The 17,553-nt window shown below is 45.6% G+C and overlaps 2 protein-coding genes across 3 annotated transcripts in view; one reads left to right on the forward strand and one right to left on the reverse strand.

Annotated features, from left to right (window-relative positions):
- The window catches only part of GPR39 (G protein-coupled receptor 39), a 234,831-nt gene extending 217,440 nt beyond the window's left edge, over window positions 1-17,391 (forward strand). For both annotated transcript variants that reach the window (XM_077956878.1, XM_077956877.1), the window contains one exon: window positions 15,936-17,391. In XM_077956878.1, coding sequence (XP_077813004.1) covers window positions 15,936-16,444 — 509 coding nt within the window. In that variant the 3' untranslated portion in view covers window positions 16,445-17,391. The remainder of the gene's footprint in view (window positions 1-15,935) is intronic.
- Window positions 15,689-17,553, reverse strand: part of LYPD1 (LY6/PLAUR domain containing 1) — a 30,616-nt gene continuing 28,751 nt past the window's right edge. The window contains exon 4 of the mRNA XM_028830655.2: window positions 15,689-17,117. Within this exon, the coding sequence (XP_028686488.2) occupies window positions 16,882-17,117 (236 nt within the window). The 3' untranslated portion in view covers window positions 15,689-16,881. The remainder of the gene's footprint in view (window positions 17,118-17,553) is intronic.

Consider the following 17,553-nt stretch of genomic DNA (forward strand, 5'->3'; position numbering starts at 1 on the left):
GGTGACAGCGTTATAAACATGGAGACATAACGCTAGAGGTGATGCACTCGAACTGGTGGACACTCTTGATTGGAAGTTCCCAGTTTTCAGGCTGCTTCCACTCATTTTCTTTGCAACCTGGACCAAAGTGGTTCAATGATAGTCCGTCTTATTGTTTTCATCTGCAAAAATAGGGATATTAGCTCTCTCACTGCATGGTTGGGAGAATCAAATTGGCAGGCCTTCATGAATGTATTGTGCACCTACCACGAACCAGACACTATGCCAAGCACTGCAGACATAGACATAGGACAGATCCAGCCTCGAACCCCATGGAGCTGACATGGAGAGAAGACTGACGTCCAAGGCACAAGTTCCAGCTAATTATGTCCAAGTGCACAGAGTACAGCCAAGAAGTATGGGGGCAATAAGGACTATAACAGGAAGGCCTAACAAGGAGGTCTCATGCAGCTTCCAGGAAGAGGTGATCCTTCAGCAGAGAAGTGAAAAATGAATAAGAGTTAACTAGGAGAGAAGAGAGACTGACTGGGTCAGAGCCCTGAGGCAGGAGCAAGTTGGCTGGCACCAGGAACCAGGAGAGGGTTGGATGTCAGGAGCAGGTACAGCAAGGAAAGGAGGAAGTTCAAGGAGAGACTGGAGGAATAAGCCTGGTCAGATCCTGTAGGATTTGTTAAGGATTTGGGACCTTATTCTAAGGTTAATAACAAGCCATTGAAAGGTTTTAAGCAGGGAGGTGTTGTGAACTGTTCTGTGACTTAAAATCATCCTGGCTTGTATGGAGAATAGCTTGAGCAGGAGTGACTGGGAGACTTCCTCCTAGTGTAAGCAGGAGATGACGGTAGCCTCAATTAGGGTTGTGGCAGTGGGGATGGTGAGAAAGGGACAGATTTGGGAGGTATAACTGGTAAGCTTAGGGATCGATTGGATGTGGGGGTGAGAGAGGAGGAAGTAAAACAGGATGACTTGCACGTTCCCAGCTAGAAAACCTCAATGCATGGCATTAGAGATTATTATGATTGGGGGTAGTGCAGAGAGGGCAGCTTTGGGTGGGTAGCTGATCATTAAGGTAGCTGATCATTAATTCACTTTGGACATGTCCTATTGTAGGTATAGATAAGCTCTCCAAGCTGTAATATTGAGTAGGTAGTTGGCTGCAGGGTTCTGTCCGTAGTTGTCTACTGATGCTGGTGATGTTGATTTGGGAATTGTATATCCCTAGAGATGGTATTTCAAGTCAGAGTGATGGAGGAGGTGCCCCAGGGAGAGGGAAAAAGAAGGGAAGTAGAGAACTGAGGGCAGCTCCTGCTCTGTCATTTGGTGATCATCAAGTGAGATAACAGATGAAGATTAGCTTTAAAAATTAAAGCAGGATGTTCTCATTGTTGCACTGTACTGTACTTCGTATAACAATGTGCATCTCTGACATTTACTGCTGCACTTGGATGGGAGAGATTATATCTAATGTTCACAAATCTGCAAGACTATTTCCTCCAAGTTATTTTTGCCCCTATTAAAAGAAAAACCCACCAGGAGGGATTTATTCTTATCATGTCATGCAACAGTAATTTCATTTTCAAATCATTAACAGGAAGGCATCCTCATCTGATCATTCGCACCTCAAAACCCTATCTTAGAAGCCTGATACCATCTCAACCTTCCTGAGAGCTTTACTGATTTCTGTTGAGACCCTCAGCTCTAAATCAAACACAGTGTGAGCCTGGCTTCTGTGTGCACCTCTCTTACTATCTCTCCCATCAGTTGATTTTGTTTTTCTGCCTCTGGTCCTGGCATTTGGCTGCAGATTATTCCGAGAATTTCATTGCTAACTTACATGAGATGAACAGGTAATAAGAAATGGAACTTATTTTCTAATTTATTTTGAAACTGAATTCCAGATTCTATTTATGGGGAGGGGCAGAGTCAGCCTATGATGAGTGAGAACACTCTTTGACTCAGAATTTAAATGAAGTTTTGTTCCTTTTCTTTTTCTTTCCTTCTTTCTTTCTTTCTTTCTTTCTTTCTTTCTTTCTTTCTTTCTTTCTTTCTTTCTTTCTTTCTTTCTTTCTTTCTTTCTCTCTCTCTCTCTCTCTCTCTCTCTCTTTCTTTCTTTCTTTCTTTCTTTCTTTCTTTCTTCTTCTTCTTCTCCTCCCCCTCCTCCCCCTCCTCCCCCTCCTCCCCCTCCCCCTCCTCCCCCCCTCCCCCCTCCTCCCCCTCCTCCTCCTCCTCCCCCTCCTCCCCCTCCCCCTCCTCCCCCTCCCTCCTCCCCCTCCTCCTTCTTCTTCTTCTTCTTTTTTTTTTTTTTTTGAGACCGAGTCTCGATCTGTCGCTCAGGCTGGAGTACAGTGGCACAATCTTGGCTCACTGCAACCTCCACCTCCTGGGTTCAAGCAATCCTCCCACCTCAGCCTCTGGGGTAGCCAAGGATTACAGCCATGCACCATCATGCTTGGCTAATTTTTGTATTTTACTAGAAACGGGGCTCGCCATGTGGGCCAGGCTGTTCTTGAATTCCTGACCTCAAGCGATCTGCCCTTGGCCTCCCAAAGTGCTGGGATTATAGGTGTGAGCCACTGGACCCGGTCAAATGAATTTTCATAGGAAAGTATCCTTCCCCAGGACTGGTTCCAGGCCTGGCAGTGGCAGTGGGGTGGAAGTTCTTGCTTTCCATAAAGTAAATCCAATCAATTAAAAACAGACATTCTGCAGGAGTCTAGCTTGCCAGACTCCTATTCAAAGCTAGTTTGCTTCTTTTTAGCTTGTCTCTTAATAACAGAAAAGTTTATTGTTTCCCTTGCATGTAAAAAGGCCCTTCGTTGTCATAGAGAGGCATCAGGGGGATCTTTCTTTCTTGCCAGCTGACATTGTGTTCTTCACCATGACACCCACAGGAAGAAATTCATTCCTGAACTTGTGGCCATTTCAATCGAATTACCTTAATTTGCATTTGAGACTCAGAAAGCATTGACTTTTGGCCTCCTGAGGTATGCTTCCCAGACAAAACGGCTGGCTGGGGCTGTGTGTTTCGGTGCCTGAGCTCTGGACCAGGCTGCCTGGTCAAACTTCTGGCCCTGACACTTTCCTGCTGTGTGAGTTTGGACAGGTCACCTAACCTGTCCATGCCTCCACTTTTCTATTTGTATAAGAGCATTGGAATTCAGTAGTGGCCACCTTGTGGAGCTTTTTGTAAGGTTTAAATAAGCAAGTGCAAGTTAAGTACTCAGAAGAGTATCTGTCGTACAGGTACTATATTAATTTTAGCTGAGTATTACCTCTATTCTGGGGCAGATGATTGGATTGTGTAATAAGGAGTATGAGCTGCCATTGATCACTGCTGCTATGCGCAGTGCCTGACATGCGATAATGAGGTGGATACTATTATTTTATCAATTTCACAGAGATATAGGTCTGTGGTCACATAGTTAATAAGTAGTGGGGCTGAAATTCAAACCCAGGTCTATTTGACTCCAAATCCTAGTCCTCACCTCCCCACTGCTGCCTCCACTGTACACTTTGCATGAAGAATGGGGAGTAAATAAGCAAGGTCAAGGTTATGTGGAAAGGTCTTTTTGGCCAATTAACCAGATGACCAGGCAGTTCTAGAGCATCCCTGCCCCTTGTCATTTCACCTGAATGGGAAGCCTGTGAGCATAGGGAGTTGGGGAAAGGCTCAGAGCTCTAGGCCTCAGGGGATTTGGAATTGTTCCCTCATTTTGTAATCCTACCGTCTATCAATTTCCTCCTTTATTATGTCCTCTACTTTTTGTCCACTGCTTGTCTTTAAACTCCAAATACCTCTGTGTGTGTCTGGGTGTGTGTGTGTTGTGGGAGTTAAGACCTTAGGGCAGACTGGGAAGAGCTCCATTACCCGGTAGTGGAAAAGAACTTTGGGCTGTTAATTAGGCTGTTAATCTGATCCTTTCTCTGCTACTGATTAGAAGGATAATCCTGAAAAAGTCACTGACTCTTTCTGGGCCTTATCTATGAGTTTGGGATTGAGGATTGGAAAGTATCTGACATCCTGTGGTTCTAGTCAGCCTTCTCCTAGATCTCTGACCTCTAGGAGTAGTCTTGGTGGCAGCGATAATGGTGGTGGTAAGGAGGTGGTACTGATGGTGGAGGAGGTGATGGAGATGAGGATGACAAAGGAAGTTGTTGTTAGAGGTGGTAATAACGATGGTGGAGATGGAGGTGAATTCATGGTGATTGTTACAGAGACAGGTGGAGGTGATGGTAGAGATGGTGGCAGTGGCTGTAGCAGTGATGTTGGGTAGAGGTGGAGGTGATGGTGGTGGGGGTAGTAGCGGCATTGGTGTTGCTATTGGTGGTGGTATGGGTGAAGGCGATAATAATGGTGGTGGTATGGTAGCAGTGTTATTAGTGTTGATAGAGGTGGAGGTGATGGTGGGGGTGGAAGCGGCATTGGTGTTGGTATTGGTGGTGGTATAGGTGGAGGTGATAATAATGGTGGGGGTATGCTAGCAGTGTTACTAGTGGTGGTGGAGGTGGAGGTGATGATGATGATAATGGCAGTGGTGGGAACAGTGGAGTTGGTGTAGAGGTGGAGATGATGGTGGTGGAAGCAGTGTTGGTGGTAGAGGCGGAGGTGATGGTGGTGGGGGTGGTAGCGGCATTGGTAGTGGTATAGGTGAAAGTGATAATAATGGTGGTGGTATGGTAGCAGTGTTATTAGTGTTGGTGGAGGTGATGATGATAATGGCAGTGGTGGGAACAGTGGAGTTGGTGTAGAGGTGGAGATGGTGATGGTGGTGGAAGCAGTGTTGGTGGTAGAGGTGGAGGTGATGGTGGGGGTGGAAGTGGCATTGGTGTTGGTATTGGTGGTGGTACAGGTGGAAGTGATAATAATTGTGGTGGTATGGTAGTAGTGTTATTAGTGTTGGTGGAAGTGGAGGTGATGATGATAATGGCAGTGGTGGGAACAGTGGAGTTGGTGTAGAGGTGGAGATGATGGTGGTGGTGGAAGCAGTGTTGGTGGTAGAGGTGGAGGTGATGGTGGTGGGGGTGGCAGTAGTGGCGGTGGTGTTGGTGTTTGTGGATGGAGGTGATGATGGTGGCCATAGGAGGAGCAGTGGTATGGTGATAGAGGTGGAGGTAGGAAAGATGGTGGTTAATGGTGATGGTACTGGTAGAGGTGGAGATGATTCCGGAGGTGACACGGTCATAACTGACAGTGACTCTTTTCTGACAGCAGTCACTGTGGTCAGCACTATCCCTCCAGTGTCTCCTTTGATCCTCACAGCAGATAGTGTTATCTCCATTTGCAGATCAGAAGTCTGAGGAGCCTGAATTTTAGAGAGTAAGGCTGAGCATCTTGGTGCTGGGTGGAATTGTTCCGGTCAGGTAAAGGCAAAGCCGGAGGTGTCCAAGGAATCCTTTGTCGGGAAATCTGTGGTAGGCATAGGGAGGGAGGGGAGTCAATACTGGCCATGTTCATGTTTTGTCCTTCCCATATTCCTTCCTGTGACAACCCAGTTGTACCCAGATGGAAATTGAGGGTTATAATTGTCAGATTTTATTCCCCGAGGCCACACAGCATAGAATGGCCTCCATGCTTCTGTACACATCCTTCTAAGTACTTTATTATTTGTCTACACATTTCCTTCTTTGGCAGCAGACCCCAGCCTTATGCTCTAGGTCTTGTCAGCTTCTCTGACAAGGGGTTATATCTTCCATGGTGGGGAAGGGCCCCTCGGGTGAACTATTTTGGCATAAGTGAATGTCCTCTGATATGTCTTTGGTAAATGGAGTTTTCTGTGTCCTGCTACACCCGTTGACCTGCATATGTACTTTGTACCCCATAGGGCCATCTTAGAAAGAAACAGACAAAAAAAGAGTTTTTAGTATAGGGAACTCAGGATTAATCAGTAGCAAAGGGAGCTTCAGGTTAAAGTCACCTGCCTTGAAGGTAGTTGTCAGAATCCAAGACTCCTCAACCTCAGTCTAGTTCTCCTTTAGGGCTGAGGGTGCTGGTCTTGTTTGGATGAGAAAGTGATCCCTTCTCTCCATTCTCTCTCCTTTTCTTCCTCTAACTACAGAGATGGAAATGAGCCGGGCACTAGGCCCCACGCTTGGAGGACTAATACCGACCTCTTTGGACAGAGAAGCTGGCTTCAAATGGATTCCATAGACCTTTACCAGAGCCCCTCACCTGGAACTCTTTCCCTCCTGCAAACATTTATTGAGCAGCTACTATATAAAAGTTTTCTGTTATGCATTGAGAATACCACAGTGAAGATGGAGCATCTTGCCCTCCTTGAATTTCTGGTCTAGTTTACACTGCAGTGTTATGAGGATGTGGGTGGGAATGAAAATTCCTGGTGAACTCATGGAAGGGAACTTGATGTAGACTTGTGAAGTCAAGGAAGGCTCCCTGGAAGGAGTGACATGTAAGCAGAAACTTCTGGACTAAGATCTGGACTAAGTGTGGGCAATTGGTGTGAGAAGAATAGTAGGGAGGAAGGAAGAGAGAAGGAGGAAACGCAGGGGATGGAGGAGGGTGTGGTCTTAGTAAAAGAGCAGCATGTGCAGAGGCATGAAGGCTAAAGAAAAGAGATGGGGGAGGGAGCCTAGCAGGTCATGGGGACTGGGGCATAGAAGAGTGACAGCCTATGCTATGGACTGAACCGTGTCCCTCTCAAGTCATATGTTGAAGCCCTAACCCCAAATCTGACTGTATTTGGAGATGGGGCTTTTAGGAGCTGTTGAAGTTTAGTTGAGGTCATAAGGGTGGGACTCTGAATAGGACGAGTGAACATAAAAGAACAAGGAAGAGAGCTTCTCCCCACCTCTCTGCCCTTACTTCTGCCATGTGGGAGAATGCAGAGAGATGGTGGCTATCTGCAAGCCAGGAAGACAGCCCTCACCCAGCACCAAATCAGCTGGCACATTGATCTGGGACTTCCCAGCCTCTGCAACCAGGAGGAATAAAATTTCTGCTGTTTATCCCATTCAGTCTGTGGTATCTTGTTATGGCAGCCTGAGTTGATGAGTACACCCCATATCTGGACAAGGGTGGACAGAAACTACTTTCCTGCCTTTAGTCCTTGTTGCTAATTCTGTAGCAGTAACAAGAAGTGGTAGCTGGTGTCTGGTCTTACCTTTGGATAACCTAGGTCAATACTATCTCCCAGCTCACACCTCATTCTCTCTTCTGGGCCGGGTCAGCTGTAAAAAGACTCCCCTGGAGGAAACGCTTAGCTCTGTGCTCCACCCATGCCGGGCCTCCCCAGGCTGGGTTGAAAGGCCAGGCCCTGGCTAGTCACTCCTCTGTCTCAGTCACAGACTTTGGGGGCTGGTCCTACCAGGGTCTGGGAGCCCACTCAGTGACTTCCGGAAAGGAGACAGTGAGAAAGCAGGGTCTGTAGGCATGCTTGTTTTTCTCCACACGACTGAAACGCCCATGCAGCAGAGGCTTGGCTGAGTGCACTGGCTGGCTTCATCTGAGGGCTGCATGATTTCACCAGGCTCTAAAGGGAGCTGGGCCAGTGCAGACAGCACCTGCCTGGGAAGCCCCATGTTTGGACTCATGGGCTGTGTGAATATGGGCACCTCATTCCCCTTCTCCGGGGATTCTGCTAGCTCATCAGTAGACTAAACTCTGAGGTCTTTTCAGTGCCAGCATTCTAGAGTTTTAATTCTCTACTATTTATAGGGAGCTGAATTCTATTAAAAGTGCAGCCTTTCAGCTGTTAATCAGTGTTTATAAGTGGCATGGCTAGTGCCTGTGTGGTATGCATCGACTCGCTGTTTTGGTTGCCCCAGCTGCAAGCGTCTTCATTACATGCTCTGCAGCTTCCCCGGTGGGCTTGGAGGACATCATGCCCCTCGTTATCACCACCCACTCCTGTGCTGTGCGTTACTGGGGAAGAAGCATTTGGCTTCACCTGCCAGGCTGAGAGATAGCTACAGGTTTATGTAGCTACACCACATTGGAGGACTTACTATCAGTGGATTGAGAATAGATTGCGTAGAAAGTCACACAGCTACTTACAGTTGAGATCTACATAGAAAAATATTTATTTAGCAGATTCCAGGTGATCATTTATCACATATCATAAAGGTACAGGAGCACTAAACCACAATGATGACCCTAAATGCCATTTACTTTGAGTGCAAGTGTCTGTCCTACAGTTTTCAGACAGGAGGGTTTATTTTAGAAATATGTGTTCGTTATGGTAGTGATTGATAGTTTTTTCTTCTTGTACTGAATCTTGTAGAGCAGAATGAAATAGCTGTAATGCTTAGCAAATTGCAGCCCATTTGGAATCTGGCTTCTGTGGCACATTTCAGAGGCCTCTGTACTCAACGTGGTAGATGGAGTTGCACTGGAGAGAGCGTTCTTTCCTGGGCTCCATCAAACAGCTGGAACAAGGATGAGACCTCAAACCTTCTGTCTTAATGGACAGAGGCAGCCATCTGTGGCATTTATATCATTTTGAAGTTGTGGCCTGTGCCTTTCTAAAACCAAATCCCAACAGTTCTTCTGTCTTCGCCTCTAGGAAATTCCTCAATAGGAAAGAGGGCGTAAACAAAGACCTCCGAGCTGCGGGTCACTGGAAAAGTGATTGCAAGGTTTCCAGGAAAGTCCTAGCTTGGACTTAGACCATGTCAGAGGACGTGGTACCTGGATTTAGCTCTCAGGGAAGGTGCAATCAGTCCATGGTCAACTGCATCCCATGCATGCAGCTCCCAATGCCTCTCTGCCTCCTTTGACAAACTCGGCAATGGGTGGAGACTGCCTTCCCTGCCACCTCCCTGTTAGCTATTAAGGAACTTGCTTGCAGCTGACCCAATTGCCTTCTCAAGATGATCCGAATAAATAATGGGAGGGGAGAGGTGTGGGCTGGGAATGGCTGCGCATGACTTGATTTGTGGTGATCTTGAACAAAGATGGGTAGGGAGCAAGAGGGAAAAGCTAGAAAAGAGATGCCACTGCTTGAAACATGTACAGAAAGAGGAGAAATGGAAGCCAAAAAGGAAAGGTGGGGAAAAACAAGAGGAAGGGGAAGGGAAAAGGAGACAGAGGGAGAAAGGAGACAGGATGGGGAAGGGCTGTGTGTGGAAGTGAGTGGGACTGCCAGGACGGTTGTCTAGGAGTGGAACCAGAGGGAGGGAGTTTGTAGCTACCATCTGTTCTGACTGTAGACACTGATGAAAACATGATGCTTCAAAGGCTTCAGTGACAGTGCTAGGGCCCCTACCAGTGCCCACTGAGCCAGGGGCTCCACCTCAATGTATGCTTCTCTTAGACCAGTGTTCTCCAACTTGTGTGAGCAGCAGAGTCAACAGAGGGTTTGTTAACCCCAGATCATGGGCCTCACCCTCAGAGTCTCTGGTTCAGGAGATCTGGGTTGGAGCCTGAGAATTTGCATGTCTAAGAAGTTCCCAGGTGGCGCTGATACTGCTGTTCCAGGGAACCCTCCTTTGAGAACTCTGTCTCAGCAGTTAAAGACTAAACCAAGGTTGGTGCTGATTTGGACGCCTTAGGTCATACAAGGTCAGTGAGTGAGATCAACATCTCAGCTGGCTCGCAGAAGCAGATTACAAACACTAACATATAAATTGAGAAAGCGCTAAAATCTTTTATTGGATGTATTTGTCTCTTTCTGGCTCTTCATTCAACTAACCATATGCTTACTTTCCACTGGCAACTGCTATTTAAATGTCAGTTGACAAGCAGATGCTCCTCACCCTACTACATGCAAGTTAATTTATTGTCCACAAAGCCTGATGGAGTGCTCTCTAGCCCTGCTGGTTTCCCACTGTCCCCGCCCACTCCTTTGTCGCAACCATACTGAGCCTTGCTGCTCACAGAAGGTAAGCTGCCTTTGTGTTTCTCCATCCCCTGCTCATGCCGTGTCTCTGCTGGTGATGGCCCTTCCCAGGCTCTTACTCTCCTTAACTGTCCGCGTGAATGTTCTTGCCTATGGGAATGTTCATCCAGCTCTTCTTGTTGCTGCAATGCTGTTTGGCTCAGACCATTCTCCTAGCCCTTAGATAAACCAGGCTGTGGCCACCTTGTCCAGCTCAGCTTTGTATCATCAGTACCTAGGACAGGATCCTTAATAGGCCCCAGCCATCAAGAAGCAATTGCCAACTAAATAAGCAAAATACAGAGAACTTGAATGGGGGGATAAGAGGAGGCTAGGGGCTGGTGGGGAGATGGCGATGTCTAACCCCTGCTCACTATGGTCAGGATTAGAGAGAAATTGAAAAATAGAGGCAGGAACAGGCAGGAGGAAGACAGAGCAGGCATATAATAATCCCAGAAATCCTAAATCATCATCAACATACCCCTGCATCCTCAAGACTTCAATGATTCTGTAAAATGGGACTCCAACAGTAGGTAGAAAAGTGAATATTTGGAATTTATTTAAATTACACAAAATATCTTTGCTTGGGAGGCGGTCAACTTTCCAGAAATGTTGTGCTTAATGAGAGGTAAGTATCCATTTTTAGTCGGTACTTATGTAAGATGGATGGACAGATGAATGGATAGAAGAGAGATGATAGACAGATGCAGTCATTGTAGGCTAGGTCACCAAGTCATGACCTGAAGTGATATTTTGTTTTAATTTTCTTTGGCTCCGTTGGGCTGGGACTTTACCTTCCTTTGGGCAGGAAACATGTTCTCCAGAGTTTTGCCAAATGCCTGTTCTTGGAGGACCTGGTTCTAAAACTGAAGCAAGACAGTGCATAGAAAATGTGTTGTATAGACCTGCCACTTGCTGTATCCCATGCTGTGAATGGTCAGCACTTGAGTCTAAAGCTAGGGAAAAAAAAACCCCTAAAATTGCAGTTTAAAAAATGGGCTTGCTTGGCAATCGAGGGTAGAATCCAGTGTTCTAAGTAGTATGGCCACTCTGACCCCAGGAGATCTTGGGCAAATCACTTAACCTCAGTTTGCCCATGTGTAAGACAAGGGAGTTACAAGGCTGCTCTCAAGGTCTCCTCTTGCTCTCCTGTTCTCTAATGACTCTAAGATGGAATTCTGGGGAACACACTAGAAGTTACTTTGACTTTAAAGGTTAGAGGGGAGAAAATAGAGCATGGTGTCAGATACATCAATGCCACCATGTCCCAGGCTGCAGAGCTTAATGCACTTCTTAAGATTAAACCAAGCAGACTGCCTCTAATGCTGTTGAAATGTCAGCCTTCAGTTCAGGGTGGTGGTAGACATCTGCATTACTTCTGTTTTTTAAACAACGTTACTCTGCCAAGAATGAATCTGTGTCATGATCTAATGGCTCTTGTCATTTTAGTGTAGTGATCAAGGAGGAAAAATGAAAGTACTTTATGTGGAAAACCAGATAAGAAGGTATTTCATAACCCAGAGTGCAAGGCTGTCTGGAGTATAATACAGATCTATCAGGAATTCAGTTAAAACAGTTTACCTGCTTTCCATGAGTGGGTTCAGTTCACTGATCTTCATTCAAGTTCACGCTAAAGTTATTTAACTGTGGGCTGTACATTATACCACACCGACCAAAGAATTATAGAGGTTTTCCAGGTCTAATATACAAATCCATATTGATTGCAGCCAAACATGCATTTAGTCAAATCTTTAATACACTCTATTAGGGCGTGGATAAGACTTTAAAGCTTTGTCTTAGCCATGGGGTAGCTGGGCTAGAGTTGAACCAATCGTAAACTGCCAGAATAGAAAGTTACCTTGGGATGCAGTATGTATTCTCAACAGCGTATCATCTAGAACAAACTTTTTTTTAATGTAAAAATAAGCAATTACTTGTCGTTATAAAATGGCAAATTTTACAAGGGGGCAAATTTGGTTTTCTTCCCTTGAGAGGCTCACCTCCATTACAGTGCCCAATGACCCATACCTCACATTTGTCATCGGCTGTACCTCTGTGCCTAATGCTCCATTTTCCTAGAGCAAAACTGTCTTTCAAAACACAGGAAGAAACGCGCCAGCCATTTTTCCCACCTCCAGTTGAGGTAGGGGAAGTTTATCCCAACAGCCCTGCCAAGTAGTTGGCATGATCTGCATTATTCTAGGATAGCTAGACAAAGTTTAGAATGAGAAATGCAAAATACATCCTTGTGCTTTCAGGATTATTAAGGTTTTAAATGATTTAGAGTTCCCTTATATGGAAGGCTTTCTAGGGAAAGACTGGCTAAACCTGTTCCTCACTATAGCTGAGAATGCATGCTCAGAAATTTAATTCAGCAGTGGTTGCATTGTAGTGTAATAAATACAGGCTATTTGGGAGCTTCCTTGGGGCTTCCTTGGTTTGATATGACTGTCTGGGATGTGGTTGTTAAAGGGACAGTTGGAGGAATGGGAAACGGGAGAGTCTTGCTACTCTGGGGAGGGGCTAGGAAGGATTCTTCCAGTGGATGTCCAATACTGTAGACACTAGCCACGTGTGCCTGTTCCCAACTGAGGCATATTGTGTGAGTAAAAGCTATACTGGGTTTCAATGACTTAGTATTAAAAAATGTAAGACATTTCATCAACAATTTTTACATTGATTGCATGTTGAAATTACCTGTGAAATAATTTGAGAGTGTATCGGGTTAAATAGTATTAAAATTGATTTCACCCACCTCTTTTTCTCTTTGAATGTGTCTACTAGAAAATTTAAAACTACATATATGGCTCACATTCTATATTTTCAGTGGACAGCACTGTACTGTATCCATTTTACATGGTGGACTTGTGTTTACTTTCTTGTGTTTCTGTATTTTTCAAGCTGAATGTATAGCAGACAATATTGTGTTTTGAGAAAAAATATATAGCATGGATTGTGGAGTCTGGCAAGGATGTGTCCTAGCTATTGCACTTGGGCAACTAACTTTCTCTGAGCCTACACTCCGTCATTTGTTAAATTAAGAGAATAACTACTTTGACCTCACCAGGTCAAAGCTCTCCGGGTTGTTGTTAGGAGTGAGAAATGCATGGGAAAGTAGCAGAGTGCTTAGCACAGAAACTGGCATGGGAAAAACTCAGTAATAAATATTCTGCATTTTTGTAGGTTATATCAAAACGCCCATCTGGTGCACAATGTGAAAATCTGTGTCCATTTCTAACTCAGGTCTTTGTCTCTCCTGTTCTACAAGTTTGTCCTTGCTATTATATCTACCTACTTTTACACCCAGAAAACCGAACTTCCCCTTCTTTGCCTCATCATTGCGACTCTGAGTTGGTTTTCTGTTAGATTTGTTCACACTGAGCTTCTTCCCACTTAGTTACTTTAGCTCATTTTTGACTTCAGAGCAGGAATTTTATCCTGGCTACAAACCGCGCCACAACTATCTACCCCTGCCCTTTGCCTTGTACCTGGAGGCTGGGTCTTGCTTTTTACTGAACTCTGCTGCTTTTGATGGGATGATCAGCAAAGGACAATTGACACCAGGCCAGTGCATGTGGGAAGCTGTCAGAAGCGTAAGGGTCATATAAACAAGAGATCAAGAGAACCGAGGAGCGAAGACAGGACAGAAGAAAAGCAATGTTATCATTCTCTCCCCTTGTTTCACAAGCCTGCCTTCTCTTCTCACTGCCTTTGTCTGTTGGCTGTAAAAGCTGTGCCGTGTTCAGCTCATGGTTAGTACAAGGTGTTTCTCATCGCCTTTCTAGATTCTCACCGCCTGATGTACAACCTCCCACGGTATAGCACCGTTCACATCTAAAATGGCACTCAATTTCCATATTCTGGCCAATAACTCCTCAGATGAAGATGGTTGTAGATGTTCTCTGAAATGCAGTGACAGGGAAGAGAAAAATATGCAAACTTTGTCAAAATATGTGGCTTCCTCGGGTATGGTCTTTTTCCTAGTTCCTTCAGAATTAATGAGCCTCTCAGTCAGAGCTGAATGAGATGCAAACAAGGAGCAGGAACTTAAGATAAATTTGGAATAGCACAGGTGGCTGGGGGCACCTGTACTCCTCAAAGAAGTGGGAAAAAAAGTCCCTGATTTCTTACCCATTTTTTAAAAATCAGAAATACGTTTGTTGTTGTTGTTCCTATCCAGCACCTGTAACTAGGTGATTCAGAATAAACTCTTGAATTAAGGTGGTATTTTTTTTTCACCATTTTTTCATCAGATCAATATGTTACCTCACCTATTTTAGTTTCAGATTTACTGGATGTTCTCAGGAGAGCAAACAAAAAAATAAACAAATTGGTTTATATTTCAAAGTTTAGACTGGGAGTTGACAGGAGAAACCTGCGCCTTGCTCACATATAGATTTGTGGAGGATTTGAACACAGCTAGGGTCCCCTCCAACAGCAGGGAAGGAATACCCAGGCCAGTGCATACAGGAGGCTCACCTCTGGATGTGTGAATGTGGCTGGCTGTTCCTGGAGCATTTATTGGCTTATCGAGACAGAATTTTACTCTGTCAGCCAGGCTAGAGTGCAGTGGCACATTCATGTCTCACTGTAGCCTTGACCTCCTGGGCTTAAGTGATCCTCCCACCTCAGCCCCACAAGTATCTGAGACCAGAGGTGTGTATGTACCACCATGCCTGGCTAAGTTTTTCTTTTTCTTTTTTTTTTTTTTTGTAGAGATAGGGTCTTGCTATGTTGCCTAGGTGGGTCTCAAACTTCTAGGCTTAAGTGATTCTTCTGCCTTGGCCTCCCAAAGTGCTGAGATATCAGGCGTGTACCACCATGTCTGGCCCCCATTTATTAATAAAATATTTACCATGGGTTATGGGCAGGAAGCATTCATTGCCAACTGTCACTTCCCTATGGTTTCCTAGAAAATCAGAGGATTGAAAATGTGAGTAAATGTTTCTTACTACAATTGAAATAGAGGAAGGAAGCATTTCTGAAAATGCAAATCCTGCTTTAACATAGCAGTTCTCTACAGGGGAATTTATTCTGGGTGTCTTGGCTTCTTACAAAAAGAGAGCAAATGCTCCGCAGATACCCTGATCTTCCTTTTTTCTTTTTTCTTTTTTGTCACTGTAGCTAAACTCTCAAGAAACCTGTGATTTCAGTTGTTTATGGTCTGTGTAGCATCTTTATCGCTGTCAGAATTGCAGAACTAGTGGTGGTTACATAAGTTGGAATACAAACGTGGACATGCAAACAAATGTCCATGCAGTAAACATTTGATCTACAGAAGGGGCCTTTGAGTGGTCTCTTCTCTAGGGCCTGATTTCTTCTGGGCTGCTGACAGCACAGCTCAGAGCTGCAAAGGAAGGGGAACATGTTACTGGCTGAACTTGAAGGAAGTTTTATATTTGCCATCTCTGAATAATTCTTTTTCCCCACATGAGGGTGGAAGAGATAATGAATCTAAAAGTGTCTGAAAGAAACACATGTGCTGTTGCGGATATGAGCATCACGATTATAGGTGTGCATACCTAGCATGTCTATGTCCAGCAAACATTCTTGGTGACAGGCTATTCGTGATTTTGCTTCCCCTGAAACCGAATGCAAAACCGGTGTTATTAAATATGCTGCTTGGTTGCCAAAGGGACACTACTTCCATTAGATTTAAAAATATCACTAGGTCGTCTTTGTGCGGACATCCTTTAAAATACAAACACTGCTTTATCTAATGCAGCTATACCGCATGTATACATCTTTTTCTTTAAAACAAAAAGACAAAACTAGATTTATGGGTAACATAAAATGCTTTCTGGATACACAAACACCAATGAAAACATGTTTAAAAAATTGACATCAACCGGTATAAATACACTGTCTAAAGCATTTAATGGTCTTTAACACAGTCAACTCCCCCGGGTTTGAAACAGTGTTAAATTCTCTCTTGCTTGTGGCAAAAGCTGTCAAGTCCAACACTGAAAAAATTGGTACCATTTCCTGGCCAGTAAGCACAGAACAGAGGAGCTAAATATTTTATGGTTTTATTTATTTATTTACTGTGTTCTCATGCTGTGTTTTTCTCTTTTCTGTCTCTCCCTCCTGCTCGTGTCTGCCCAGGGCTGATTGTTGTGACATTGGCCGTATGCTGGATGCCCAACCAGATTCGGAGGATCATGGCTGCAGCCAAACCCAAGCACGACTGGACGAGGTCCTACTTCCGGGCGTACATGATCCTCCTCCCCTTCTCGGACACGTTCTTCTACCTCAGCTCGGTCATCAACCCGCTCCTGTACACGGTGTCCTCGCAGCAGTTTCGGCGGGTGTTCGTGCAGGTGCTGTGCTGCCGCCTGTCGCTGCAGCACGCCAACCACGAGAAGCGCCTGCGCGCCCACGCGCACTCCTCCACGGACAGCGCCCGCTTCATGCAGCGCCCGCTGCTCTTCGTCGCGTCCTGGCGCCATTCCTCTGCAAGGAGAACTAAGAAGGTTTTCTTAAGCACTTTTCAGAGTGAGGCCGAACCCCAGTCTAAGTCCCAGCCATTGAATCTCGAGTCACTAGAGCCCAACTCAGGCACGAAACCAGCCGATTCTGCTGCAGAGAATGGTTTTCAGGAGCATGAAGTTTGAATGAATGTCAAGTGAGGGAGCCTTGAGTGGGAACTGGCCCTCCTCCCCCCAACAAAACGCCACCCTCACTCTGCAGTCTCAAAGTATGCCCCCATCAGGGATGGCATGGACACTGGAGGCTTTGCAAAAGGCAGATGCCCAGCTCAGTGACTTCTAAGGGCTGACTCTGCCAGCATGGCCTTGACCCTGGCTACACAGACACGGGGGTGAACTTTCACGCCACCTCCTTCCTTGAAGTACATACTGACAATTCAGCCAGACTGAATTTATTCAGAATGCTTTACACTGCCTCATTATTTGCACAGGAACAAAGAGAGAACATGGACTCCCGCTCCCTACCCAGAAAAAAAGGACACCCAGAAGCAACTCAGGGAGGTGGGGGGTTGGGGGCGAGGGCTGGAAGAACAATGCGGGAGGGGGCGGCATCTCCTTCAGCTTCAGCAGTGTGCCGAGAAGAGGGCTAATTTGAGGAGCAGGATCGTGGTGGAGAGCCCTGGCCTGAGGGCCGAGGCAGAACTTCCCCTTTTCTTGGGCCTTGGCCCATTGCAAAGAGGGGTGTTGCAGCAGCTGATGCACACTGAGTTCAGTTTCCCTGGCGAGCAGAAGGACTGGTACCCGGCAGAGGCGATGAGACAAGCCGCTGATGACGCACAGGATTTGCGGTACATGATCCCTGCAACACACAGACCCAAAGGAGCCGAGTTAATGTGCACTGGCAAAAAAGATACCTGTCCCTCTGTCCAAATCCAAATGGACGGCTCTTCCTTACTCCTCCCCCAGCCCAGAGACTTGGTGAGGCCAGGGAGGTGCTTCGGATTGTCTCACTGATACTCAAAACACACAAGATAGATAGTGAAAGAGACAGGCACTATTTCATTAGTTTTAACCAAACTGTTCCAAAAGCTATTTGAGATGCCAATACCAGTGAATAAAGAGCTGTTAAAATGTAGGTCTGTATAAGTCAGAGTTCACATTGTGTACAAGGCAGTTTTTTTTTTTTTTTGGTTCAAACTGTCTCATGCCAGTGAGGACCACAAGCAGTGCTTCTAGATCTTATCTCTGTTATTGCTTTATAAACGGCCACAGAGGGATGGCTCTCAACTATGTGT

Source organism: Macaca mulatta, chromosome 12, assembly GCF_049350105.2.
Source record: "Macaca mulatta isolate MMU2019108-1 chromosome 12, T2T-MMU8v2.0, whole genome shotgun sequence".
In the NCBI taxonomy this organism is placed as follows: domain Eukaryota; kingdom Metazoa; phylum Chordata; class Mammalia; order Primates; family Cercopithecidae; genus Macaca; species Macaca mulatta.